This window comes from Poecilia reticulata, chromosome 5 (assembly GCF_904066995.2).
Source record: "Poecilia reticulata chromosome 5, P_reticulata-male-v2, whole genome shotgun sequence".
NCBI classification, from domain to species: domain Eukaryota; kingdom Metazoa; phylum Chordata; class Actinopteri; order Cyprinodontiformes; family Poeciliidae; genus Poecilia; species Poecilia reticulata.
The window spans coordinates 4,102,953-4,127,505 of NC_088834.1; the positions used below are offsets into that span (position 1 = coordinate 4,102,953).

The 24,553-nt window shown below is 40.6% G+C and overlaps 4 protein-coding genes across 7 annotated transcripts; 1 reads left to right on the plus strand and 3 right to left on the minus strand.

Annotated features, from left to right (window-relative positions):
* The first annotated feature begins 652 nt into the window (after window positions 1-652).
* On the plus strand, window positions 653-21,578 carry nol8 (nucleolar protein 8). Of its 3 annotated transcripts, none has more exons than XM_081606829.1 (18): window positions 8,067-8,164; window positions 9,013-9,160; window positions 10,085-10,147; window positions 10,490-10,568; window positions 12,184-12,340; window positions 14,877-15,175; window positions 15,948-16,198; window positions 16,675-17,666; window positions 18,175-18,357; window positions 18,431-18,559; window positions 18,658-18,754; window positions 19,341-19,476; window positions 19,562-19,645; window positions 19,807-20,108; window positions 20,184-20,340; window positions 20,697-20,758; window positions 20,895-20,977; window positions 21,279-21,578. In XM_081606829.1, the coding sequence occupies exons 2-18, from the start codon at window positions 9,040-9,042 to the stop codon at window positions 21,336-21,338; spliced, it is 3,255 nt and encodes a 1,084-aa protein (XP_081462955.1). In that variant the 5' UTR covers window positions 8,067-8,164; window positions 9,013-9,039; the 3' UTR covers window positions 21,339-21,578. The 3 variants fall into 3 exon arrangements, with proteins under 3 accessions (XP_081462956.1, XP_081462955.1, XP_081462954.1); XM_081606828.1 differs by having other exon boundaries at window positions 8,095-8,164; window positions 8,916-9,160; XM_081606830.1 differs by lacking the exons at window positions 8,067-8,164; window positions 9,013-9,160; window positions 10,085-10,147; ... (1 more) ...; window positions 12,184-12,340; window positions 14,877-15,175 and adding exons at window positions 653-809; window positions 3,358-3,648.
* LOC145551631 (E3 ubiquitin-protein ligase TRIM35-like) lies at window positions 803-2,865 on the minus strand. Its single transcript, XM_081606839.1, has 2 exons — window positions 2,695-2,865; window positions 803-2,602 (listed from the first exon to the last, which is right to left on the minus strand). The coding sequence occupies exon 2, from the start codon at window positions 2,583-2,585 to the stop codon at window positions 1,203-1,205; it is 1,383 nt and encodes a 460-aa protein (XP_081462965.1). The 5' UTR covers window positions 2,586-2,602; window positions 2,695-2,865; the 3' UTR covers window positions 803-1,202.
* LOC145551630 (nuclear factor 7, ovary-like) lies at window positions 12,339-14,335 on the minus strand. Its single transcript, XM_081606837.1, has 2 exons — window positions 14,218-14,335; window positions 12,339-14,126 (listed from the first exon to the last, which is right to left on the minus strand). Exon 2 carries the CDS (start codon window positions 14,107-14,109, stop codon window positions 12,727-12,729), a length of 1,383 nt encoding a protein of 460 aa, XP_081462963.1. The 5' UTR covers window positions 14,110-14,126; window positions 14,218-14,335; the 3' UTR covers window positions 12,339-12,726.
* A 968-nt stretch (window positions 21,579-22,546) lies between the features above and the next one.
* On the minus strand, window positions 22,547-24,228 carry LOC145551629 (nuclear factor 7, brain-like). 2 transcript variants are annotated; one of them, XM_081606836.1, is made up of 2 exons: window positions 24,044-24,228; window positions 22,547-23,942 (listed from the first exon to the last, which is right to left on the minus strand). In XM_081606836.1, exon 2 carries the CDS (start codon window positions 23,933-23,935, stop codon window positions 22,547-22,549), a length of 1,389 nt encoding a protein of 462 aa, XP_081462962.1. In that variant the 5' UTR covers window positions 23,936-23,942; window positions 24,044-24,228. The 2 variants fall into 2 exon arrangements, with proteins under 2 accessions (XP_081462962.1, XP_081462961.1); XM_081606835.1 differs by having other exon boundaries at window positions 22,547-23,952.
* Window positions 24,229-24,553: the final 325 nt, after the last annotated feature.

Genomic DNA, 24,553 nt, shown 5'->3' on the forward strand with positions numbered 1-24,553 from the left:
TATCAGCATTATTCCATATTTAATTTTTCTTAGTGAAACTTTGGTCAGCAGTCATTAAAAATGAGGCAATTAAAATGAACACTCAATTTATCACAGATTGTTCTCTTTAATTTATTATTTCTTTCCGAACATAAAAACAAATATGATTCATCAGGCTGTTCATTTCTAATAAAAAGACTCTCTTTCAACCTGATGACAATAAAATTATATTTTACCTTTTAAAATATTATACAAGTTTATGAAAAGTTCTCAGTATTTTAGGAATATATTAGTATTTTCTTACAAACCTAAATCAGGTAAATTGGTTAAAACCTGTTTTGATTAAAAAGGATCTGATGCTTTAATTACCAAAAAGAAAAAGATGCCATGTGATTAAACCCTAAACATTTTTTATAATCTTTGATTTCAGTATTTGAAGATAATGTTCTGTTTACCAGCTGCAGCTAACCTGCTGATCTTCAGCAGTCATTGGTTCAGAAGCAAGATCCATCAAACAATCATGAATACAATCATTTTCAGGGGCAATTTAGAGACCAGTTAACCCAACAGTTGTGTTTTTGGATTGTGGCTTGGGGCTGGAGTACCAGGAGTTACCCATAATGCAAAGGGAGAGCATGAAAACTCTGTTATTAAGTTAATAAATGTGCTGTAGGTTGGCTCAGGAGCGTCAGCAGGCAGCAGATCATCATCTTCAAAGATCTGAAACTGAAGTAAAGAAGCAGAAACTTCTGGATTCATGGAGCAAAGCTGGAGTCCAAAACTTCACCATGAAGGCTGCGGTGCCGGGATCTGAAGTACCAGGATGTAAGGTTGGTTTGTCAGCTTCTTCCTGTTCCTGATAAATCTGCTGAGATGTTCCTCATCTAAATATGAAAACCTCTCAGAGTTTTCCTCTGTTCATCAGTCTGGATGTTTGGATCTCAGTTTGTTTCATCAGCAGAGCTCTACAGTGTCCTCATGTCTCCTCTAACCTCACCTGGTACCTGTTCAGGATCAACACACCTGGATCGGCTGTCAGAACCAAACTAAAGTTTACATCATCCACTTCATGACATATTTAGTTTGTAGCATCTGGAATGATTATTAAGCTGAGATGAAAACAAGCAGATCATCAGATCAAGTTCAGTTTCCTGTTAAATCACAGAGTTTCAATTTGATCAATAAAGTTTAATTTGGACTTTTTGTTCTTCATGCTGAGAACATCAGAGCTGCTGTTTGATCACTGAGATCTTCATCGGTAGGAGTTTTATTTTACTAGTGAGGAAGTATGGAAACATCTTGTCAGTGAAGGTGTGTGTGAAGGTGTGTATGTGTGTGTTAGTATCCAGATCAGAGAACGACAGCTTTCCTCTGTCCCAGTCCAGATTCACTCTGATCCTCTTGATCTTCTTCTGGACTGAGAGAAACGTGGGAGGAGCTGATGGAGAACGTGCTGCATATTCACCTTCATAGAACCCTATAATCAACCATCCAGACTTTATGTCTCCCTTCCTCTGGACAGATACTGCCATCACACCAAGTGCCCAGTCTTCACAATCTCCAACATCAACATCCCAGCTGTGGATCCCTGAGTTAAAACCCTCAGAGCTCAGGACGGACCACTCAACATCAAATCTCTCTGGATTATCAGGAAGATTCTGTTTCTCTCCTAAAGTCAAACTGGTCAGATCTTCAGAAATGAGGAGTTTTGGATGAGCCGTGTTTGGGTCCAGAACCAGAGGAGTGTAGGTCACCATGTCCTTCATGTTGCTCCAGATGTTGAAGGCCAGGTTGCCCAGATGTTTGGCCTGGTCTATCAGAGCTCCTGAGGGCAGCTGTGGATCCTCCAGCAGGGGGCAGCGCTGGACTCTTTCCACTGCAGCCTTGTAGTTGTGCAGGAATGAGACGTCTGCAGCTCTCAGCTCCTTCTCTGTGGCTCTGACTGTGTCTGAAAGAGCTGCTATCTCTCTGCTCAGAGCCTCCATCTTCTCCTTCATCATCCCTCTCTTCTGCGCCTCTTCCTTCCTCAGTTCAATAAGCCTGGCCTCCTCTTCCTCTGCTAGAAATTGATGAAGCTTCTGAAACCGATTCTTAATCTGCCTCCCTGTGTGTCGGGCCTGGACCTTCAGGTGTTCTGCTGTCTGATCAAACTTATTTTTAACTTCCTTCTTGAGCTCCAGATTCTTCTTTAAAGACTCCAGAGTTTCCTGAAGTTTCTTCTTGTGTTGCTGAGCAGCTTCGTCAATGGGTCTGAATCTGTGGTTGGTGTGTTTTTCTGAATCTCTGCATATGGAGCAAATTGGTTCTTTATGGTTCAGACAGAAGAGTTTGAGTTTCTCAGAGTGCAGAGAGCAGAGATCCTCTGAAACTCTCTGATCTCTCTGCTGTAAGAAAGTCTCACACAGGTTCTTCAGAACCCGGTTACAAGGTGGATTAACCTTAGATGATCTCCTCTTACAAACTGGACACTCTCTTGCTGGTTTCTCTCTCCACCAGCTATTCAGACATTCCTTACAGAAGCTGTGGCTACATGACAGAACAACTGGATCCTTAAAGACGTCCTGACAGACCGAACAGCAGAGATCCTCCTCTAAGCTGGAAGCCATTTTGTCTCTGAGTGAAACTGAAAACACAGAAGGTCCAGTCAGTCTCGGCTCCCTCCCTCCTCTACTAACTTCCCTCAAAGTGTCTCTGAGTGTTTTTGGTCCAACTCACCTTCAGTGTGAGCAGCTTGAAGCAGCAGAGTTGGAGGTTTCCACTTTTCTCTCCTGCAGCTGGACTCACTCAGAGGAAGCTGCTAGTTTGGTCTGAAGGTGAATCTGATCGTCTGGGAGTCTCTCTGCCGGAAACAACAATCACAAACTGTTTCCTGCTTTAGTTCAGGTAGAACAGCCTAGGGGCGGAGCTTAAACCTGTTAGACATGCGGCCTCATTCATAATAAAGGTGTGTTTCGTTCCAACGTCCAAAATTCAACCTTTAAGCTGCTATAAAAGTCACTGATTAAAAAGTTTTATTTTTTTCTGCTCAGATCAAAACAGAACCTGTAATAAAGACGGTAGAATAAACAGCCCTGAGTTCAGCTCTTATTGGCACTTTTTACCAAGATCTTCATCAACCAATGATCAGTGCTCCTCTTCCTCCAGACCAGCTGCAACAACAACTCAGTTTTTTGTGGCTAAATGTGTTTTTAATGTAATGCTTATTAATCTCTGACTTCTTTTTCTCACACTTTGTTTTTTGCTAAATGTGACACAATCAGATGTTTTAATCTGAGCTCCATACTGGTGGCTGATGTTTGCTGGTTTCATCTTCTGGTCTCTATGAAACCCAGGTTTGTGTGTGTAGGTAGAGATGTTGACTCTGTTCTCTGCTTTCAGGACTGAGTGGTCAGTAAATTCGGTCGAGTTCTTCCTGTGCTGCAGCTCAGGTGTCAGAAAGGCAGCAAAGCTCGAACAGTGAAGTACGACCCGTCAAAGTACTGCATCCGCAGACTGGACCGGACCGATCCAGATGAGACTCTGTCAGTCACCCAGCTCACCTGGCAGGTGGATGGAGGGGATGATGACATCAGCAAGAGGAGGAGGGGAGAGTTCCCCCCATACGAGCCAATCAAACCCAAGAAGAGTCGCACAGATCCAGGAGACTCTCAACGCTTTCAGCAGGATCAGGCAACTTTTTAAAATGTCGATAAATGATAAAGGATTTATTTAGGTCAAATAGTTTTACTGGACAATTTAAAACAGGCAGACAGAAGTGGAAATCAATGTTTATACATTCCGTAAATATCAAAATGTGGGAGACTTTGGTGTTCTTTGACAACTTATTGTGGTCATGAATGAACACTGCTGTGAAGATAACCAGCCAGTCAGCAGGCTCTCTTAGATCGCCCTCTGGTGGGCGCATCGAGACATTACACATCGTTAACACGCAGCCTTTTTATACAGTAACTCTGTTTGTCTTGCAGCTGGATGGGGATGAGCTGAGCTGAGGGACGCTCCAGTTCTGGTTTTTACTAACAAACAGGACTTACCCGGAGTCATGTCGGTCGATGACATCACAGAGGCTCTCAGCCTATCAGGAGTCCGGCAGCCAGTAGGTATTTCCTGTGGTGATCAGAGAGAATTTTGACAGACGGTCTCATGCAGACGCTTAGGTAGAGAGCGACCTTTGACCTGGTGTGTGTTCCTGCAGTGGTTCGTCCTGTGCCGTCAGCGGCGCCGGTCTGGTGGAGGGACTGGACTGGCTCTCCGACCAGATCCTGAAGAAGTAGCTGCTGCTGAGATGCTCTGATTTCTGACGTTCCTGCTGAGTCTTTGAAGGCACCAGACGCCGTTTACCTGGAGAAACCTGAAGGATCTTCTGAGAAAACGTCCAAACCTGTAAAACTATCGCACTTTTTCTCTGAAAAGAGACAATCACAAACTATTAGATTTTTATTTTTTAATTATTATTTGGGTTTGGGCTCCCCTGCTTTACATGCAATTTAAACAGATAAATAAATGTAACATATTCATTCCATTTTGTGTTGGTCTGTCATGAAATCTCAATAAAATAAACTGAAAGTTTTTGTTTGAAATGTGACAAAAACTTAAGAGTGAAAATATTCGATCCTTGCATCATCTTTAAAAAAACGTTTTGACCAGTTTCTTTTATTTTTCATTTGCAAATCCAAAAGTTTTGATTACGATTCTTTTTTTTTTTTGTTTTACATGTTTTCTTTTTATTGAATAATTGTGAAACAAATTCAACTCCATAGCTGCTCTTTACTTTTACCTGAGTAAAACTGTGTTGAAGTAGTTTTCTTTCTTTCTGGGTACTTTGTTCACCTCTGAATTTTAGTAAGGTGTTTTCAAGGTCTGGAAAGTGCTTGATTTCTGTATAAAGTCCTTGAAAGTGCTTGATATTCAAACTGAGTATTTTGGTAATAAATTTCAATATAACTTTCAATCAGAAGCTTTTTTTTTTTGTTGAATCCACATATTTTCATAACTAATAAAAATACATTAAAAAAATTCTCACTTAAGTTAAACCACAATAAACTTTTGTTTTTTCTGTTGGAATCACTAAAATTATTTCTATTTGCTAAATGCCAGAAAACTTAGAATTTTTTTTTAGACATTTTCTTTGTAACTTTTGTTTGTATATTGTGTTTCAGCATTTAATTTGATCAGCAGGATGATTTACTATAAAACTATTAATTTGGATTGTTGCAATATATTTATTATTCCAGATGATTAGTCGAATTATTGATCATCTTCTAGTTAATATGTTATACAAAGTTTTTGAAATTGGATTTTGTTTTGTTAGTGTTTGGACCAAAAATCATACAATTTCTGTAGAATGTAAAATAATACAGCAGCTATTTGCAGTATAGTAATAAATTACATCTTAATAGTGAATTGAAACTTTCTTTTTTTAGTTAATTTGTTTTTATCTCCAAAGTGTGAATCAAATCTTACCTTGAGAAGAGAACAAACCCTGCTAAACGTGATCCAAGCAGCAGGTTGACATGACCGCTTGTGTTTCTGCAGAAGGAGTAATCCGTTTGGAGAATCTGGAGATAACGCAGCGGAGGACAGTGAAGGTACTTCCTGTTTACCTGCAGAACTTACATTTATTCTCTTATTTGAACCTCATTATTTCCAGTCAGGTGTCTAAAGCAGCAGCACCTTAAGATGAAATGTTTCTTTGGTTTTTCTGCCTCTGCTGCCCAGAATCGGACAATTATGGAGCCAGAAATAAAACTAAATAATTAATAATTAAGTTTATCTTTTGTTTAAATGTTGCTCATTAAAGTTTCTAGAAATAAACATAAAACTTGTATTTTTCTTTCCCAATAAGTTTTAAATTCTGAGCATTTAATTAATAATTTAAGGCAGGGGTGTCCAAAGTGTGGCTCTTGGGCCATTTGACACATTTTTTGTGGCCCCAACTGGAGTTCAAAAATGATACAAATTTGTTTATTAAACTTTGTATCAAAGGTTAATAAACAATACTTTGTAATCAAACATAATTTTTTTGCAATGGAAAATGTTAAGTATGACAAAATATTATAACCTTTTATAAGAACCACATCTATCTAGAGACTTTTAGTAAAAAGCCAAATTAGTTTTTATTTAATGTATTAAAGCATTTTGAAAGAACTAAATCGTGTTATTTTAACTGAGAAGAAATCTATTTAAAAAGAATTTGAAAACTAGATGCCTTTATGCCAATACAGCAAAATCCTTTTGACTTTTTGGATCTATGATGACTAAGTTTAACCTTTTCATACAAAAAAGACAAAAGAAATCGGATGACTATTTACTTGATTGTATTTTATTTTTTTATTTTCCTGGACCGCCAACACTTTTGACTTGACGATTTTGTGCCATGTGAGAAAAAGTTTGGTTCAAGTTTTGCTTCTACGTTAAAATGTCAGCACAAATAAAGTCGAGTAGTTGAAGACAAGCAGCCGTTTTCTGGTCCAGATTCGATCCTCCACCAGCTGTTCATCGTTCGGTTCCTCGGGTCGATGGAGGTGAAGACCGCCGAGTCAGCAGACGTCATATCGGAGACCATGAGGCAGATCTTAGCCGCCAGAGCCATCCACAACATCTTCAGGATGACCGAGTCTCACGTCTTGTGCCGTGGCGAACGTGAAAATCGAGTGTGGGCTGGTTTTACTGTGATTTTCGAAGAGGAGGCTGTTAGTTTTACCGCAGTAAAAAGGGCTAGTTGAAACCAAAGCACCAGAGTGAAGACTTTTGGCATTCAGATTTTGGTAGAATGAGGGAGAGGAAAGAGAAAAATGATAAATCATACAAATGGAGATTTTAGACCTCGTTTTACTTCTATTCTATTATATGTGCTTTACTTCCACACTTATACTTGAATGATGTCAGTATGACTCCTTTAGATATTCCTCCACTATAACTGGAGAACAATGTCTGGCTAATCTATTAAGTCTATATATTTTAATCCATGGGCTGCACAGTGGCGCAGTTGGTAGAGCTGTTGCCTTGCAGCAAGAAGGTTCTGGGTTCGATTCCCGGCCCCGGTCTTTCTGCATGGAGTTTGCATGTTCTCCCTGTGCATGGTGGGTTTTCTCCGGGTACTCCGGTTTCCTCCCACAGTCCAAAAACATGACTGTCAGGTTAATTGGTCTGTCTAAATTGCCCCTAGGTGTGAGTGAGTGTGTGTGTGCATGGTTGTGTGTCCTGTGTGTCTCTGTGTTGCCCTGTGACAGACTGGCGACCTGTCCAGGGTGACCCCGCCTCTCGTCTGGCACGCCAGCTGGAGATGGGCACCAGCAACCCTCCCGACCCCACTGAGGGACAAGGGTGAAAGAAAATGGATGGATGGATGGATTTGAATCCACAGCAAACATACTTACAATTTATGTGGAAGTGAAACATCTTGGTTCTACACCAGCTTTCCTTTTCTAATGTTATTTTCTATCCGCGGAGTTTGTTGCTCTACCCATTTCTGCTAAAAACACTGCAGAACTGTCACGTTCAGAAAAATAACAAAAACTACAATTTACCGTATTTATTTATTATGAAACACAATAAAATTCAATTTATACGTAGCCAGAGAGTTCTACACAATAAATTCGGCCACATTAAAGTTGTTTCCAACCATTAAAAGGCTAATTAAAAACTGTTTACTTACCTGGTCTGAGCATCCCAGCTGACCTCTGAAGCTAACTGTTTGCAGCCTCCCGCTCTCTGGACTGTACCACCTCTGGCTGAAATTAGAGGGTGAGACGGTGTTGCTGTCGAGTCATTTTGACCTTACTGGATGCTTCTGTTGGTACAAAAATCACAAACATAAATATAAATCAATCTAAATGTCATAAATTAATGGGTTAAATTGGTAATAGACTGTAAAAGTAACATTTATTCGTGCGCAAAAAGGTGAAACATCCCCTCTTCCTATACTCAGGAAATAGCACACGGAATATTTTGAGAAATCTTGAGAAATTCTTTTTCGCCTGCAGGAATATAATTTTGTATATGTATTATAATTTTTAATTTAAATGTGTTTTCCTCTTAAGTCTTTCTTTTAATCTTTTAAATGCTGGCATTGTGTTTTTTTACATGAATATAAAGTACAATGTTCGCGGAACGTTTTCAGATAAACTACCGGAAGTAAATGTCAGTCGGACTCGAAAGGGCGAAGCACCGGCTGAGTACATGTGAGGTAAACATTAGAAATTTCTGTTTTTGCTGTCAACCTGTAGATTTTAAAATTAATTTATATTTTTTGTGATGTGTGTGTTCGTTGTACATGAGGTAGTCTTACTCTGCTCAGTGTCTGTGTGTTTCAATCTAATACTAAACATGAAATGATCACGAGTTTATTCTCCTGTTTTCTGTTCCTCTGTCCTGTAAAACAGCTTAATATTACCTGCAAAACTATCTCAAACCTGGATATTTATCACAGATTCCTCCTGTAGACGTCAGTGATCCATTTAAAAAGGACTGCAGCACCACCACTGTGCCGTCAGCTCCTTTGTCCATTTGATTTGTTGTTTGATCTTAGATAACATGCAGTTACTTTTAAATTTTATTCCCACTACTTTGTTTGAACTATTAAGTGTTTTTCATCCTCCTCCAATCAACATGCGTCTTATGTTCAATGTATTTGAATATTTGACGTTTTCTCCTTTCATAAACCCTTAGACTGTTTACATATTTTTATAAAGATCGTGTAACATCATATCTTTATGATGTTACACGAACAGTAAAAAAAAGTAAACTTTTTTTTACTGTTATTAAACTGATTACCCAAATTGACCTACAAAGATGTTGATGAACTAATGAGTTGAACATTTTAAATATATTTTCAGAGAAAAATGATTAAACCCTAAAAACCTTTTGACTATAGAAACAGAAAAGCCTGTTCACATAAGAAGCTGCTCCATTTTCTAACATCTCTGTCTCCTTTTAAGGTTTGTTGCTGAAATAACTGATGCTGCTCCTCACATATCAGTAGATGTCTGGATGGCTGTGTTTACTACAGGCTGCTGGTGTTTGCTGTTCTTACAGTGACTTTGGTTTTGTGGATTCGGCGCAATGCGGCGGCTTTACATCGGTGGGTTGAACCACACGGTCACCCAGAAGGATTTGAAGGACCGGTTTGGAAAGTTTGGAGAGGTTCTGGATGTAGAGCTGCGGACCAGGAAGGATGAGGAGGGTGAGAAAGATCTTGATGGTCTGAGAGTTGTAAAAGAAGTTAATGTGTTTTAATATTATAGCCACCAACTGGAGGTTCTCATTCAAAATCATAGCTGTCATGTATGATAAATAAGAACTCCGTGAGGCAGTTAATGAAAACATGGCCTTTAAGATAAAGATCTTATAACATAAGACAAATAAAAAGCATCATAATTCAGAAATATGGGTGTAAGAAATTATGTTTAATAGCTGCTGAAATATTTGCCATAGTTGCTGTTTAATCTGCCATCGGAATGCATATTTAAACTTTTTGAGTATTTCAGTGATTGTAATGATATGAAAAAAATTCTGACATTTCTTCACTGCTTCAGTTAAACACCCTACAATTCTGCACTGCATGATTATCACTGTCACATGACCAAACAACAACAAGGTGGAAATAAACATCAGTTGTTAATATTGGCCCAATTTTATCTATTGAGCTGAATCCAAATATATAAAAAATGACTAATAATGTTAATGCTGATATATTGTGCTTTCCTAGTTTATTTCTTGCATGATGGAACACAGATGTCTATTTAATAAGATTTAAACTGATCAACAGTTTATAAACAAAACTTCTGAAACCAACATCATAAATCATCTTTATGGTTAAATGTTACCTACAGTTTTCTCTATTTGTTACTTCATTTATTTTGATTTTACATCAGAACTGCTTTGAAAACTGAGTAGTATTTTAACCAAATTAGTGGATATAATTTTTCTTTGAATATTTGTTTCTGCTGAAAGCTTAAAGTTTCTGCGATATTTTCCAATCAAACCAAGAAAAGAATGACTCCAAATGTTTTTGGTTAAAATCAGGAATCTTCTTAGAAACATCCTCCCTGTTTCCTGCCATGGCTCCATCAGATTTCCTGATGTTATTATCTTGTTTTTCCTGCAGGTATTCCTTACAAAACATTCGCTTACATTAACATCAACATTTCTGAAGCAGACCTGAAGAAATGTAAGTGAAGAAACTTCTACAGTCAATATTTCCACCTTGAAGCAGCTGCAGGAAACTTTCTCTGTAACATAAAATAACTCCATCCTGTGACCTGATGACAGCGAGATATTGCTAGACGTGTAGTATTTATTTATTTCCCTTCAGACAGATTGTAGATTTTTATCTAATAAATAGAAAACTGATGTAGAGAGTATTAAATGACATTAAGCAGCGCTGAAACTAATAATCTGATGTTTTAGAACAGATTCAGAGGAGGTGAAATTTTCTCCGTCTCTCTGTTTATCTGTTTGTTCTCTGAGATTTATGTGACATCAGAGTTATGTCTTCGTGTTTCCTCTGCAGGTATGACGGTTCTTAATAAATCCAAATGGAAAGGAGGAACTCTGCAGATTGAAGCAGCCAAGGAGAGCTTCCTCCACAGGTTCATTTTATTACTGAACTTCACATCCTAGGGAGGGAAATTTCATTTTATACAGAAGATCTGAATATAAAATTTAGGAAGCAGAGAGAGATTTCTGTCAATGGCCTATTTACAAATGAAAATAATATAAAATTGCTGCTGGATTTATGGATTGATTAACATCTTTAGTCTGTCCTAGAGAAACACTGATCAGGATTTTACCAACTGATGCAGATTTTCAGTTTTCTAAGTTCAGATTTAGAGTTTCTGTCAGGGACTCCAGCTTATCCAAACTCATCTTTATAACTTTGGTTTAATTTATCTGTTAAATTTATCATACATGACCATAAAAATCTGTTGAAGATTGTCTGTAGAGGTGATAGTTTGGATCCAAAGTCAAGTCAAGTTTAATTGCATAGCATATTTCAGCAACAAGACAATTCAAAGTGATGTTATTGCTCGTTTTGACCACAACTTTCTCCTTGGTCCTGGAGATAAAGAGATATTCCTCCATAATGCTGGACAGGTTTTTGAAAATGACCTGCATTTGAACAAAAACATGTTCATAACACATTTACAGAGCCTCTTTGTTTTCAGTTTTGAATAAATTAGTAAAATAAAAATCAGTACTTAAGTATTTCACAGATCAGAGCTGTTTCAAGGATAAATTGGCTGACAAACAGTACTTTGCATCTAGTACTGTTTATATTGTAATTTTATGACTGATTTTATGATATTAGACTGTTTTTGATATCAGATACAAACAAAATCTGGTGCAAAGCAACTTTTATTAATGCTTTTTAATGTACTGAAGATTGTCAGTACATTAAAAAGTGTTAAATAAACTAAAACTAATTAATTTGATTTTAGAATGAAAACCTCAGAGACTCTTAGTGGAAATTTGCAATGAAAATAAACTTTATCTAAATATCTTTCATCTAAAAGTTAAACACGAACAAAACATTAAATCAGATTTATAATACATCAGCATTATTTCAGATTTAAATTTTCTCAGTAAAACCTTAATCAGCAGTCAATAAAATCAAAGCCATTAAAATAAACACTCAATTTATCACAGATTGTTCCCTTTAATTTATTTTTTATTTTCTAATGTAGAAATGAACATTACAATAAAAAACAATCTCCCTCAACTTGAGATGGAAACTTAATCTGGTGCAAAATACAGGTTAAGAAATAATTTATGAAAAAGTCACAGAGTTTTATTAAGGAGAGAGTTAGTATTTTCTTACAAACCAAAATTTGACAAATTGATTAAAACTTCAATTATTTTAACAGAATCCGTTTTGATGAACAAGAATCTGATGGTTTAATTATCAGAGAGAAAAAGATGCCATGTGATTAAACTCTAAATACCTTTTATAATGTTTGATTTCAGCATTTTTGAGATAATATTCAGATGCAGCTGACTGACTGTCTGATCTCCAGCAGTCATTGGTTGAGAGGCAAAATCCATCAAACAATTATGAATACATTCATTTCTAGAGACAATTTAGAGACCAGTTAACCCAACAGTTGTGTTTTTGGATTGTGGCTTGAGGCTGGAGTACCAGGAGTTACCCATAATGCAGAGGGAGAGCATAAAAACTCTGTTATTAAGTTAATAAATGTGCTGCAGGTTGGCTCAGGAGCGTCAGCAGGCAGCAGATCATCATCTTCAAAGATCTGAAACTGAAGCAAAGAAGCAGAAACTTCTGGATTCATGGAGCAAAGCTGGAGTCCAAAACTTTACCATGAAGGCTGCGGTGCCGGGATCTGAAGTACCAGGATGTAAGGTTGGTTTGTCAGCTTCTTCCTGTTCCTGATAAATCTGCTGAGATGTTCCTCATCTAAATATGAAAACCTCTCAGAGTTTTCCTCTGTTCATCAGTCTAGATGTTTGGATCTCAGTTTGTTTCATCAGCAGAGCTCTACAGTGTCCTCATGTCTCCACTAACCTCACCTGGTACCTGTTCAGGATCAACACACCTGGATCGGCTGTCAGAACCAAACTAAAGTTCACATCATCCACTTCATGACACATTTAGTTTGTAGCATCTGGAATGATTATTAAGTTGAGCTGAAAACAAGCAGATCATCTTCAGTTTCCTGCTGAAATCACAGAGTCTCAATCTGATCAATAAGGTTTAATTTGGACTTTTTGTTCTTCATGCTGAGAACATCAGAGCTGCTGTTTGATCACTGAGATCTTCATCGGTAGGAGTTTTATTTTACTAGTGAGGAAGTATGGAAACATCTTGTCAGTGAAGGTGTGTGTGAAGGTGTGTATGTGTGTGTTAGTATCCAGATCAGAGAACGACAGCTTTCCTCTGTCCCAGTCCAGATTCACTCTGATCCTCTGGATCTTCTTCTGGACTGAGAGACGAGTGGAAGGAGCTGGTGGAGAATATGCTTCATATACACCTTTATTGAACAATATTACCAACCATCCAGAATTTATGTCTCCCTTCCTCTGGACCGATTCTGCTATCACACCAAGTGCCCAGACTTCACCGTCTCCAACATCAACATCCCAGCTGTGGTCCCCTGAGTTAAAACCCTCAGAGCTCAGAGCAGAAGCCAATCTGTCAAATCTCTCTGGATTATCAGGAAGCTGCTGTTTCTCTCCTAAAGTCAAACTTGTCAGATCTTCAGACAGGTGGAGTTCTGGATGAGCAGTGTTTGGGTCCAGAACCAGGGGAGTGTAGGTCACCATGTCCTTCATGTTGCTCCAGATGTTGAAGGCAAGGTTGCCCAGATGTTTGGCCTGGTCTATCAGAGCTCCTGAGGGCAGCTGTGGATCCTCCAGCAGGGGGCAGCGCTGGACTCTTTCCACTGCAACCTTGTAGTTGTGCAGGAATGAGACGTCTGCAGCTCTCAGCTCCTCCTCTGTGGCTCTGACTGTGTCTGAAAGAGCTGCTATCTCTCTGCTCAGAGCCTCCATCTTCTCCTTCATCATCCCTCTCTTCTGCTTTTCTTCCTTCCTCAGTGCAGCCAGCCTGGCCTCCTCTTCCTCTGCTAGAAACTGATGAAGCTTCTTAAACTGCTCCTTAATCTGCCTCTCTGAGTGTCGGGCCTGGACCTTCAGGTGTTCTGCTGTCTGATCAAACTTCTTCTTAACTTTCTTCCTGAGATCCAGCTTCTTTTTTAAAGACTCCAGAGTTTCCTGAAGTTTCTTCTTGTGTTGCTGAGCAGCTTCATCGATGGGTCTGAATCTGTGGTTGGTGTGTTTTTCTGAATCTCTGCATATGGAGCAAATTGGTTCTAGATGGTCCAGACAGAAGAGGTTGAGTTTCTCAGAGTGCAGAGAGCAGAGATCCTCTGAAACTCTCTTCTCTCTCTGCTGTAAGAAAGTCTCACACAGGTTCTTCAGAACCCGGTTACAAGGTGGATCAGCCTTAGATGATCTCCTCTTACAAACTGGACACTCTCTTGATGGTTTCTCTCTCCACCAGCTCTTCAGACATTCCTTACAGAAGCTGTGGCTACATGACAGAACAACCGGATCCTTAAAGATGTCCTGACAGACCGAACAGCAGAGATCCTCCTCTAAGCTGGAAGCCATTTTGTCTCTAAATGAAGCTGAAAACACAGACGGTCCAGTCAGTCTCTGCTCCCTCCCTCCTCTACTAACTTCCCTCAAAGTGACTCTGAGTGTTTTGGTCCAACTCACCTTCAGTGTGAGCAGCTTGAAGCAGCAGAGTTGGAGGTTTCCACTTTTCTCTCCTGCAGCTGGACTCACTCAGAGGAAGCTGCTAGTTTGGTCTGAAGGTGAATCTGATCGTCTGGGAGTCTCTGTAGGAAACAACGATCACAAACTGTTTCCTGCTTTAGTTCTAGTAAAACAGTTTAGGGACGGAGCTTAAAGCTGTTAGAGTTGCTGCCTCACCCATAATCAAGGTGTGTTTCATTCCAATGTCCAAAATTCAACATTTCAACTACTATAAAATTCACTGATTAACAGGTTTTATTTTTTCTTCTCAGATCAAAACAGAACCTGTAATAAAGACGGTAGAATAAAAGGCCCTGAGTTCAGCTCTGATTGAAACTTTTTACCAAGATCTTCATCAACCAATGATCAGTGCTCCTCTTCCTCCAGACCAGCTGCAACAACAACTCAGTTTTTGTTGCTAAATGTGTTTTTAATGTAATGCTTATTAAGCTCTGACTTCTTTTTCTCACACTTTGTTTTTTGCTAAATGTGACAGAATCAGATGTTTTAATCTGAGCTCCATACTGGTGGCTGATGTTTGCTGGTTTCATCTGCTGGTCTCTATGAAACGCAGGTTTGTGTGTGTAGGTAGAGATGTTGACTCTGTTCTCTGCTTTCAGGACTGGGTGGTCAGTAAATTCGGTCGAGTTCTTCCTGTGCTGCAGCTCAGGTGTCAGAAAGGCAGCAAAGCTCGAACAGTGAAGTACGACCCGTCAAAGTACTGCCACAACATCCGCAGACTGGACCGGACCGATCCAGATGAGACTCGGTCAGTAACCCAGCTCACCTGGCAGGTGGAGGGAGGGGATGATGACATCAGCAAGAGGAGGAGGGGAGAGTTCCCCCCATACGAGCCAATCAAACCCAAGAAGAGTCGCACAGATCCAGGAGACTCTCTTAACGCGTTCAGCAGGATCAGGTAACTTTTTAAAATGTTCTTGTTTCCAAGGAAGTGTTTTTACCTAAAGGAGCCTGAGACAGAATTAGCACTATGTTGATGTGACAACATCTCATAAACTGTTGAATTTGTTTTAAACAGAATAGTTGTAGGAGAATGTTGAGGAAAAACGGACCAGCTGCCAGGAAAAAAAATAGAACTTGGTCAGATGTAGAAAGATTATTTGAGGCTTTATTTTAAACAATCACATAACCTTGTTATGAGAAACTCCAGCTGTGATGATTCTGTGAAACTCTGAAAGCGACCAAAGGATTTATTTAGATCAAATAGTTCTGTAAATAGTTTTGTTCTGCTCTATACGTTCTGTAAATATCAAAATGTTGAGACTTTGGCATTCTTTGACAAAGACCTGTATGAAGATGCATTATTAAAATCTCTCTTACGTCTTGTGAAGAGAGACATCCTGAGAGTCTGTGTGTTGATTTAAACTTTAGATTTTCTGCCACTGATTAATTCCCAACCAATGTGGTGCAAACAACAAAAACGGAGGTGAGTGGCGCCCTCTAGATGGGGTCACACTGATTGTGTGATCATTTTCCTGCAACAAAAGATTAATTTATCTTTTTAAGCTTACTGATTATTTAGTAGACTTGTGGTCCACATAGACATAAAAAAACAAAAGTCACATGATTCACAGCAACAACTAACAGACTAACAAGGGAAGAGGAGACAGTAAGTGGAATAAACAGGTTTATAATCCATGTTTCTTCCTTTCTTCTTCTTCTCCTGTTAGATCCGAACAAAACTCTGACAGAATCACTGAAGTCCATCAGCTCACCAACGGCTCTGACCTGCAAACCAATCACAGAGCAGCTCAGAGGGAGGAGAGGTGGTTCCTTGACAGCGACGTCGACTCAGACGAGGAAATCCGCAGTCTGGTGGTCGCCCAGCAGAGCTCCCATGATGCACTGCAACAGGAGGCGGAAGACAACGACAACCTGGAGGTGGTGGGACTCAACTACTTGGTGAAATCAGGATCCAAAGGTAACAGAAATGCTTTAAACAGGGATTTTCAATCAATATATTATCAATGTATCATCCCAGTTATTAAAAGGAATGACCTTTGATCCCTGAGAAACACCAAGTAAAGGATCATCATCCATCGTTAGCTGGTAGAACCTCATGGAGCTGTGATTACTTGGAGAACCAGCTCTACAATCCAAACGTCACAGGAGTCTGATGTTCACTTCAGAGGAGTCTGGACTTCCTGCTGGACACCTGGAGATGAGTTTATAGGAAGAATGTGACAAATTAACACCTGGAGGGAAGACCTGGTGGAGCTTCATGGTTTAGGAAGATCCTCAGTGTTCGGAAAAGAAATGGAAAAATTAGAAAGTAGAAAACATTTAACTGAAATTCAGGAGTCAGTGAAGGATTTAATAAAGTTCTTTAAAGTGCAAACTTAGAGACTTAGTAAAAACTAACCTTGGAGCTGACCTGATTTCTCCATTTGATTCCAGGAGATGAGGAAGACTACGACTCTGCTGGCACGGATGAACTGTTTGAGTCCAGGAGAAATCCACCTGCCCCCCCGCAGGAGAAACCTTCATCACCGCCAGCCCAGCAGTTCTCAGACAAAAAGAGACAAATTAAAAGAAAATCTACGCCTGGAGACGTTTCCTCCAGTAAACCCTCATCCTCTGGCGTCCGCCCTGCAATAAAACACTCATCAGATTCACACAGTGACCAGGATGATGAAGAGGAGGAGGGAAACTCTTCAGATTTTGATTTTCCAGCCCTGTTTTCTGCTAACTCCAACTATCTGAGGATTTCCTTGGCTGATTTACAGAGGCTGGCCGAGAGCAAAGTTCCCAGCATCTTCGGATCCGGACTGAAACTGGAGTCTGGCCTCCCGGAGCGACAGGCGCGCAAGGAAGCCATCACCCCCGACGAGATCCTCGCCTCCATCCTGGGGGAGGACAGCAGTGGCGACAACAAAGAACACAAGAAGAAGAAGAAAGCAGAAGGAGTGACATCAGCATCTCTGCAGCCCTCAGAGGAAACGGCGACGCAGAGGGAAACTTCTCAAACTGACGGGCGTCTGAGGAGGAAGAGGGAACGTGAGCAGAATGAAGCTACAGGCATCCAGAGACAGAAACATGGAGGAACATCAGAAGCTCTCAGAGACCCACAGACCGACTCTTCCTCTGGGAGTGAAGAAGAGGAGGAAGAGATGATATCTGCGGAGGATCAGCCCTCATCCAGCAGCTTCTCTGAGGAAGAAGAGCAGCAGGTTGGAGCAGCTCTTCATCCAGCTCCGGCTCCAGGCAGCAAGTCCTCCTCAAGCGAGGAAGAGGAGGAAGAGGAAGCTCCTCCTCGGGTGGCGTTAGCAGCCAAGGAGGAAGAGGAGCTGCAGAGGAAGGCCAACATGAGGAGGCTGGCTGCTCTCCAGCAGAGGCAGAAGGAGGCTGAGGAGCATAAGAAGCTCATCCAGGGAGCTCTGGCCAACCTGGTGGGTGTTCCTGGACATTAGCTCCGGTTCTGTCCAGTCCGTTCTGAAAACCCAGGATGGAAGAGGATCGTTGCTCTTTAGAACAATCTCCTCTGATTCCAGACCTCAGTATTTGATTTAATGATCCAAACACTAATGCACTAAAAGCAGAACTGATTTCATTTAATGCTTTAACGTTTTTGCTCATTTTGAAAACGTTTAGCAAACTTAACTTCCCCTAAATAACTTCCTGGTTTTTTTTTTAAACTTTCAGTTGAATAAAGACGCATAAAACTTTATTGATCCCAGAGGGAAATTAAATGTTGTAACTCATATTAATTAAAATTCTTCAAACGGTTACTGTAGATTGTGATGGCTGTTGGCAGGAGAGATCTCTTGTAGCAGTCTGTATTGCAGCAAATTTGAAGAAGCCTCTGACTGAAGACACTCTGCTTTCTCTAGTCAGCCTCAATAAGAGAATGGTCTGAGTTGTCCTTCATGTTTTTATTCTATTTTATTATTCCACCAGGATGCTCCGCCTCCAACCACAGGGAAACGCATCGTCTTTGGTTCAGACGATGAGGAGGAAAAGCAGGAAGTTGTTTCAGCGGTCGAAGAGTCAAAGAAGCCCCTGTTCCAGGACAGCCAATCAGAAGACGAAGCCACAGCTGATGGAGCAGCAGCAGCCAATCAGAACGCCCCACACAAAGCAGTGAGTGAGGATCTGAGAGCGTTTGATCAGCTCTGATCGTCCCAGTGGCTTCAGCTCCTCTGCTTGTTTTCAGGAGCGCCTGAAGCCGTCAGGTCCTCGGCTGTTTGATGACAGCGAAGATGATGATGAGGAAGGTGATGAAGAGGAGGCTGGCAGCAGATTTGACATCAGGCCGGAGTTTGAAGGTCCAGCTGGACAGAAGGTCTGGTTGTCATGTGGAGATCATGAACTGTAGCGCTGCCTCAGTCTGGTCTAGTTAAAGTACTGGTTCTGAAACCAAGGTGTTTGCTTGTCATCCAGCTGATGGAGCTGCAGTCTCGCTTTGGGACGGACGAGCGATTCCGGTTGGACTCCCGCTTTCTGGAGGAGGAGGAGGAGGAGGAGGAAGAGGAAACAGGTGAGAAGGTTTGGATGAAGGTTGAGTCAGGAGGTAGAGGAGGGAGGAAGAGGAGTGGAGATCAAAAACTGGATGACGAAAGTCTTGAGTTTGGTGTTTTTGTCTCAACTATTCCTTTTTTTGAGGGACAGTTTTATTCACAGAGACTTTATAATTCATTTATTTATTGTTTTAAATTTTTAGATAATTAATTTTTTCATATTTAAAATGTCATCCTATTTCAGTATTTAAAAGTTCATTAGAAATTATAGTTTATTCGTTTTTGGGAATGTTTTATTGCATTATAATTATTATGCTATTATTATTATTATTGTTTATTACAGTAACTTCTGAGGCAATTTATCATCCAGCAAACTGTGTTATCATGACAATAGTTCTCACTGAACAAGAACTAGTTCAGTTCAATCAGAACCAGTTTGATTCTTTTAGGTTCACTGCTTCATGACGTCTGTAACAGCCTGATCACCTCCTGATCTCATCCCGCTCCATCAGAACCAATGAGAACTTCTTTGCTTTGTTGAGCTGCGGGACAATATGAACCTCCCTCTGTTACCTTCTGAAGTGTTTTTCATTTTTTGTTTTTCAGAAGTTCAGAAGAGTTCGATGGAGGACGAAGAGGCTCTGGAGGAAGAGAAGAAGAAGAATCTGTCCATCCTGCAGAGCATCCTCGGAACCGGCCAACAGGCCAGCAGCAAAACGGCCCGCAAAGCCAAGCAGTTCAGGTGGGCGTCGGTCTGATTTCCAGCTCCGCCTGGACTGAAAGGTGGAGTTTGAACAGATTTAAATCTGTTGTTTTTGTGTCTGCAGAGACATGTCGGCGCTGCACTACGACCCGAGCAAAGAGGAGCACACTGCATTCGAGACCAAAACAGAAGAAACCAAAAAGGAGAGGTAGAGGAACCACCGCCATCCTCAGATTAAATGACACTATCACTCATGACTTCTGATCACTTGAATCTGTGTGGATTCTGTGAAAGTTTAACTCAGAAGATCCACAAATCATCAGCGCTTTAAACTGGAGTCAGACTCCTGAAGGTTTGTTCTGTTCGCAGCAAGGCGACCCGCAGGAAGAAGAGGGAAGAGGCTCAGAAACTGCCTGAAGTTTCCAAGGAGATTTATTTCCAGGTGTCCGGAGACCTGAAGGCCGTGTTCGGCCAGACGAACGACGGCTCTGCTGAGGGAGAGGAGGGGACAAACTGGGATAAAGTGGAGGAAGAAGAGGGAGGAGGAGAGGAAGAACAGCTGCTGCTGCCCTCCCTCCTGCCAGCTGATCCCAGCTCCAAGTCGGAGGAATCCTCTGGATTCAGATTTTCCTTCTTTGGAGACGAATCAGCAGCCGGAAGCGGAGAGACGGGTGAGTCTAATCAGATCCGCTCACCAGACCCTCACATGGTCAGATCTCTGTTCATCTCTTCAATCTTCCCAACAGCCGAGTACAAAGTTGAGAAGATCCAGGCGCCGAAGGTCTCCTGGCACCAAGACCCACGTTTCCATGACAGCAGCTCTGAAGAGGAGATGGAGGAAGATAATGAGGAGGAGCAAGTGAAGAAGGATCAGCAGAGCAGCGTTGAAGCTAAAAACACAAAGTGAGGGAAAAATCCTGCAAACGTCTGCAGTTTGGTTTTATTTTCTCCAATATTCCAAACCTGAATGTGATCAGAGGAAACCAGCAGGTCTGACTTTGATTCACTGAAGTCACTCCAGTTTTCTCGTGATTGGTGGATAAATCTACCAGTAAATAATAGATAACCTACATTTTTATCAGTTGTGCAAAAAAACAACTCGGTTATGGAGCTTCTTCCTTAATAGATCAACACATTTATTCTCTGTAAACACGTTATCTTCCTGTAGTAACGTTTTGCTCTTTGGATGATCTGGGGAAGATAAAATAATCACTTTGAGTTCAGATTAAATCACCTTCATTCGTTTTCATCTTTAACAGGGAGGAGACGCCGTCACAGCCTGATTTCTTCTTCTTCTCTTCTGATGACCACAGACTGACAGGTGAGGTCAGCCTTCTGGGCTCCTTACTGACGCTTTGATGTTTTTTTTGAGAATTAAATCTTTAAATCTTGACTTTTCTCTTTTGTGGGAATTTTTTAAATCATGTTTAATCTCAGCTCTCTGTTTCGACCTTCAGAGGGGCCCAGGTTGTTCTGTCGGACCTCCCAGCTGGAGGAGCAGAGGGAGCAGTGGGAGGAGAGGACCAGCTCGCTCAGACAGGTTTCTATCAGCTCCACCAAAAACAGCTGATCTTAAAGTCCACTTTGTTGCTCTCTGGAGGCAGAATGAGTATCTGTTTCAAACTGCAGTTGCTTTAAATCAAACAAGCTGCAGAAATATCTTTACATGTTGGATGTGAGATGATCAGAAGCAAGAAAATGAAAAGTCTGACCCACATGGTTGTTCATCACAGAACATTTCAGCTCTGATCCTTCTGCAGAGAACAAAACAGTCGGAAATAAAGTTTCTAGACAAATAAGGCAAAGTAAATAAATACATTTTCTTTTATCCGTTTTCTCAGGAATACCGCAAGAAGCACAGAGACGCCAAGAGGAAGCTGAAAAGCGCTCGGAAGACCTGAGGATCATGGGAAGTGTAGTCTTCCAGTGAGCTTGGCTCTGAAGAGCTTTGGTTTCGCTGCTGAGTTTGAACCGGTTTTGTGCTGCAGCAAAGCTGCAGATGAACAAAACTTTATTAAAACAAAGCAAAAATAATAGTGATGGAGACAGAAACTGAAAATAATTTAACAAGATATTTGAAATTAAATTTTTTACTCTGCTCACACATTAGTAAAGTATTAAATCTCAAAGTTTTGATCTAATGACTCTTTATTGTCTGTTTTTTGTAAAACATAAATCATTTTCTTTAATATTTGAACATTTAAATTAGGGCTTGGCTATACACGTTTTTGTTGCTTTTTAAGATAAAATTTTTGAACAATATAGATTTTTTTTTTCCACCAATGCACACCTTACGTTTCCATAAATCAAAATGATGTCAGAAAATTTAATGTTTTACAGCTTCTATGAATTTGGACTCTGGATTCAGATCAACTGACAGGATGATTGAAATAAAACCCAGTTTTATCAAATTCACCCTAAAAACTTTTATCCCATAAAAAGTAATTTTCTTTTTTAGTTCGGTGTGCGTTTCTTTTTGTTGTTTAATTACAAATGTAAATTATACCTTTGGGTTTGTGACCTGATGATTGTCTCATTTAGCTAATGGATTATAAGCCTTAATTTAAAGGGGCTTAGTCAGTTTTCTCCTGACTCACCCTTATTTATTTACTTCTAAACTTCAATGGAAAAAATAAATAAATGACTAAAGATGGGAACACAGTTCACACCACAGTAGAGATTGCTCCATCATGTTAGAGCTGCATGTTTGCTGCTGTCTCAGGAAGGCAATAAACATCATCAGAGGCCTCTCTCAACATGGACATGGTCTGGATGAACTTTGGCCATGATGGCATAAAACACCTACAACCAAAAGTAAAAGACTGAAGAAAAATTTAGTGAGAAATAACACTACCAAAAAAAATGAAATGCAGCTATCTAAAATAAAACTTGAGATTTTTCCTCTGCCTAAAGCAACCTCTGATTGAAAATGTATCTAACACTTAAACACTTAAACTGGATTTATGAAACGTCACATCCTTATTTTTAATTAATGACTTCATCACTGAGCACAATATTGATGTTATACTTTTAACAGAAATGGATGAAAAAGAGACTGATTGAATCTACAGACAGTAGAGAACTTTTTGTTGCATTATTTTATGATTCATTAGGCTGTAAAAAGGGGGCTAGACTTTTTGATCACTGAGATCTTCATTGGTAAGATCTTAAACTGATCCCAAATGTTGAAGTATGGAAGCATCTTGTCAGTGAAGGTGTGTCTGAAGGTGTGTATGTGTGTGTTAGTATCCAGATCAGAGAACGACAGCTTTCCTCTGTCCCAGTCCAGATTCACTCTGATCCTCTGGATCTTCTTCTGGACTGAGAGACGAGTGGAAGGAGCTGGTGGAGAATATGCTTCATATACACCTTTATTGAACAATATTACCAACCATCCAGAATTTATGTCTCCCTTCCTCTGAACAGACTCTGCTATCACACCAAGTGCCCAAACTTCACCATCTCCAACATCAACATCCCAGCTGTGGTTCCCTGAGTTAAAACCCTCAGAGCTCAGAGCAGAAACCAATCTGTCAAATTTCTCTGGATTATCAGGAAGCTGCTGTTTCTCTCCTAAAGTCAAACTAGTCAGATCTTCAGACAGGTGGAGTTCTGGATTGGCAGTGTTTGGGTCCAGAACCAGAGGAGTGTAGGTCACCATGTCCTTCATGTTGCTCCAGATGTTGAAGGCCAGGTTGCCCAGATGTTTGGCCTGGTCTATCAGAGCTCCTGAGGGCAGCTGTGGATCCTCCAGCAGGGGGCAGCGCTGGACTCTTTCCACTGCAGCCTTGTAGTTGTGCAGGAATGAGACGTCTGCAGCTCTCAGCTCCTCCTCTGTGGCTCTGACTGTGTCTGAAAGAGCTGCTATCTCTCTGCTCAGAGCCTCCATCTTCTCCTTCATCATCCCTCTCTTCTGCTCCTCTTCCTCCCTCAGTGCAGCCAGCCTGGCCTCCTCTTCCTCTGCTAGAAACTGATGAAGCTTCTTGAACTGCTCAACAATCTGCCTCTCTGTGTGTCGGGCCTGGACCTTCAGGTGTTCTGCTGTCTGATCAAACTTCTTTTTAACTTTCTTTCTGAGCTTCAGGTTCTTCTTTAAAGGCTCCAGAGTTTCCTGAAGTTTCTTGTGTTGTTGAGCAGCTTCATCGATGGGTCTGAATCTGTGGTTGGTGTGTTTTTCTGAATCTCTGCAGACGAGACAAACTGGCTGCTGATGGTTCAGACAAAAGAGGTTGAGTTTCTCAGAGTGCAGAGAGCAGAGATCCTCTGAAACTCTCTGCTGTAAGAAAGACTCACACAGGTTCTTCAGAACCAGATCTATAGGTGGATCAGCCTTAGATGATCTCCTCTTACAAACTGGACACTCTCTTGCTGGTTTCTCTCTCCACCAGCTCTTCAGACATTCCTTACAGAAGCTGTGGCTACATGACAGAACAACCGGATCCTTAAAGACTTCCTGACAGACCGAACAGCAGAGATCCTCCTCTAAGCTGGAAGCCATTTTGTCTCTAAATGAAGCTGAAAACACAGAAGGTCCAGTCAGTCTCGGCTCCCTCCCTCCTCTACTAACTTCCCTCAAAGTGTCTCTGAGTGTTTTGGTCCAACTCACCTTCAGTGTGAGCAGCTTGAAGCAGCAGAGTTGGAGGTTTCCACTTTTCTCTCCTGCAGCTGGACTCACTCAGAGGAAGCTGCTAGTTTGGTCTGAAGGTGAATCTGATCGTCTGGGAGTCTCTCTGCAGGAAACAACGATAAGAAACTGTTTCCTGCTTTAATTCAGCTCCAACTGAGGTGTGTTTTACTCCACAATTCAACCTTTCGGCTACTATAAAAGTCACTAATTAACATGTTTTATATTTTTCTGGTCAGATCAGAAAAAACCCTGTATTAAAGACAAAACTATAATCAGAGCTGCTGTTCAGCTCTGACTCAAACTGTTTACCAAGATCTTCATCGGGGAATAATCAGCTGAACTTAAGAAAATGTAGAGACACTGCTTGCAAATTAGATAGATTTTATTTGGTTCACAAATTCACAGACATCCTGCGCTAAGGGCTAGAGTAATCACAGAGTTTATTTTATGACACAAAAATGGCAAAGGCTAAAACAGGTATATGCTGGC

Coding starts and splice junctions, on each gene's coding strand:
- LOC145551631 (XM_081606839.1), bottom strand. CDS start 2,585: ATGGCTTCCAGCTTAGAGGAGGATCTCTGCTGTTCGGTCTGTCAGGAC.
- nol8 (XM_081606829.1), top strand. CDS start 9,040: ATGCGGCGGCTTTACATCGGTGGGTTGAACCACACGGTCACCCAGAAG. Junction 17,667..18,174: donor AGGGAGCTCTGGCCAACCTG/GTGGGTGTTCCT, acceptor TTATTCCACCAG/GATGCTCCGCCTCCAACCAC. Junction 20,978..21,278: donor GGACCAGCTCGCTCAGACAG/GTTTCTATCAGC, acceptor CCGTTTTCTCAG/GAATACCGCAAGAAGCACAG.
- LOC145551630 (XM_081606837.1), bottom strand. CDS start 14,109: ATGGCTTCCAGCTTAGAGGAGGATCTCTGCTGTTCGGTCTGTCAGGAC.
- LOC145551629 (XM_081606836.1), bottom strand. CDS start 23,935: ATGGCTTCCAGCTTAGAGGAGGATCTCTGCTGTTCGGTCTGTCAGGAA.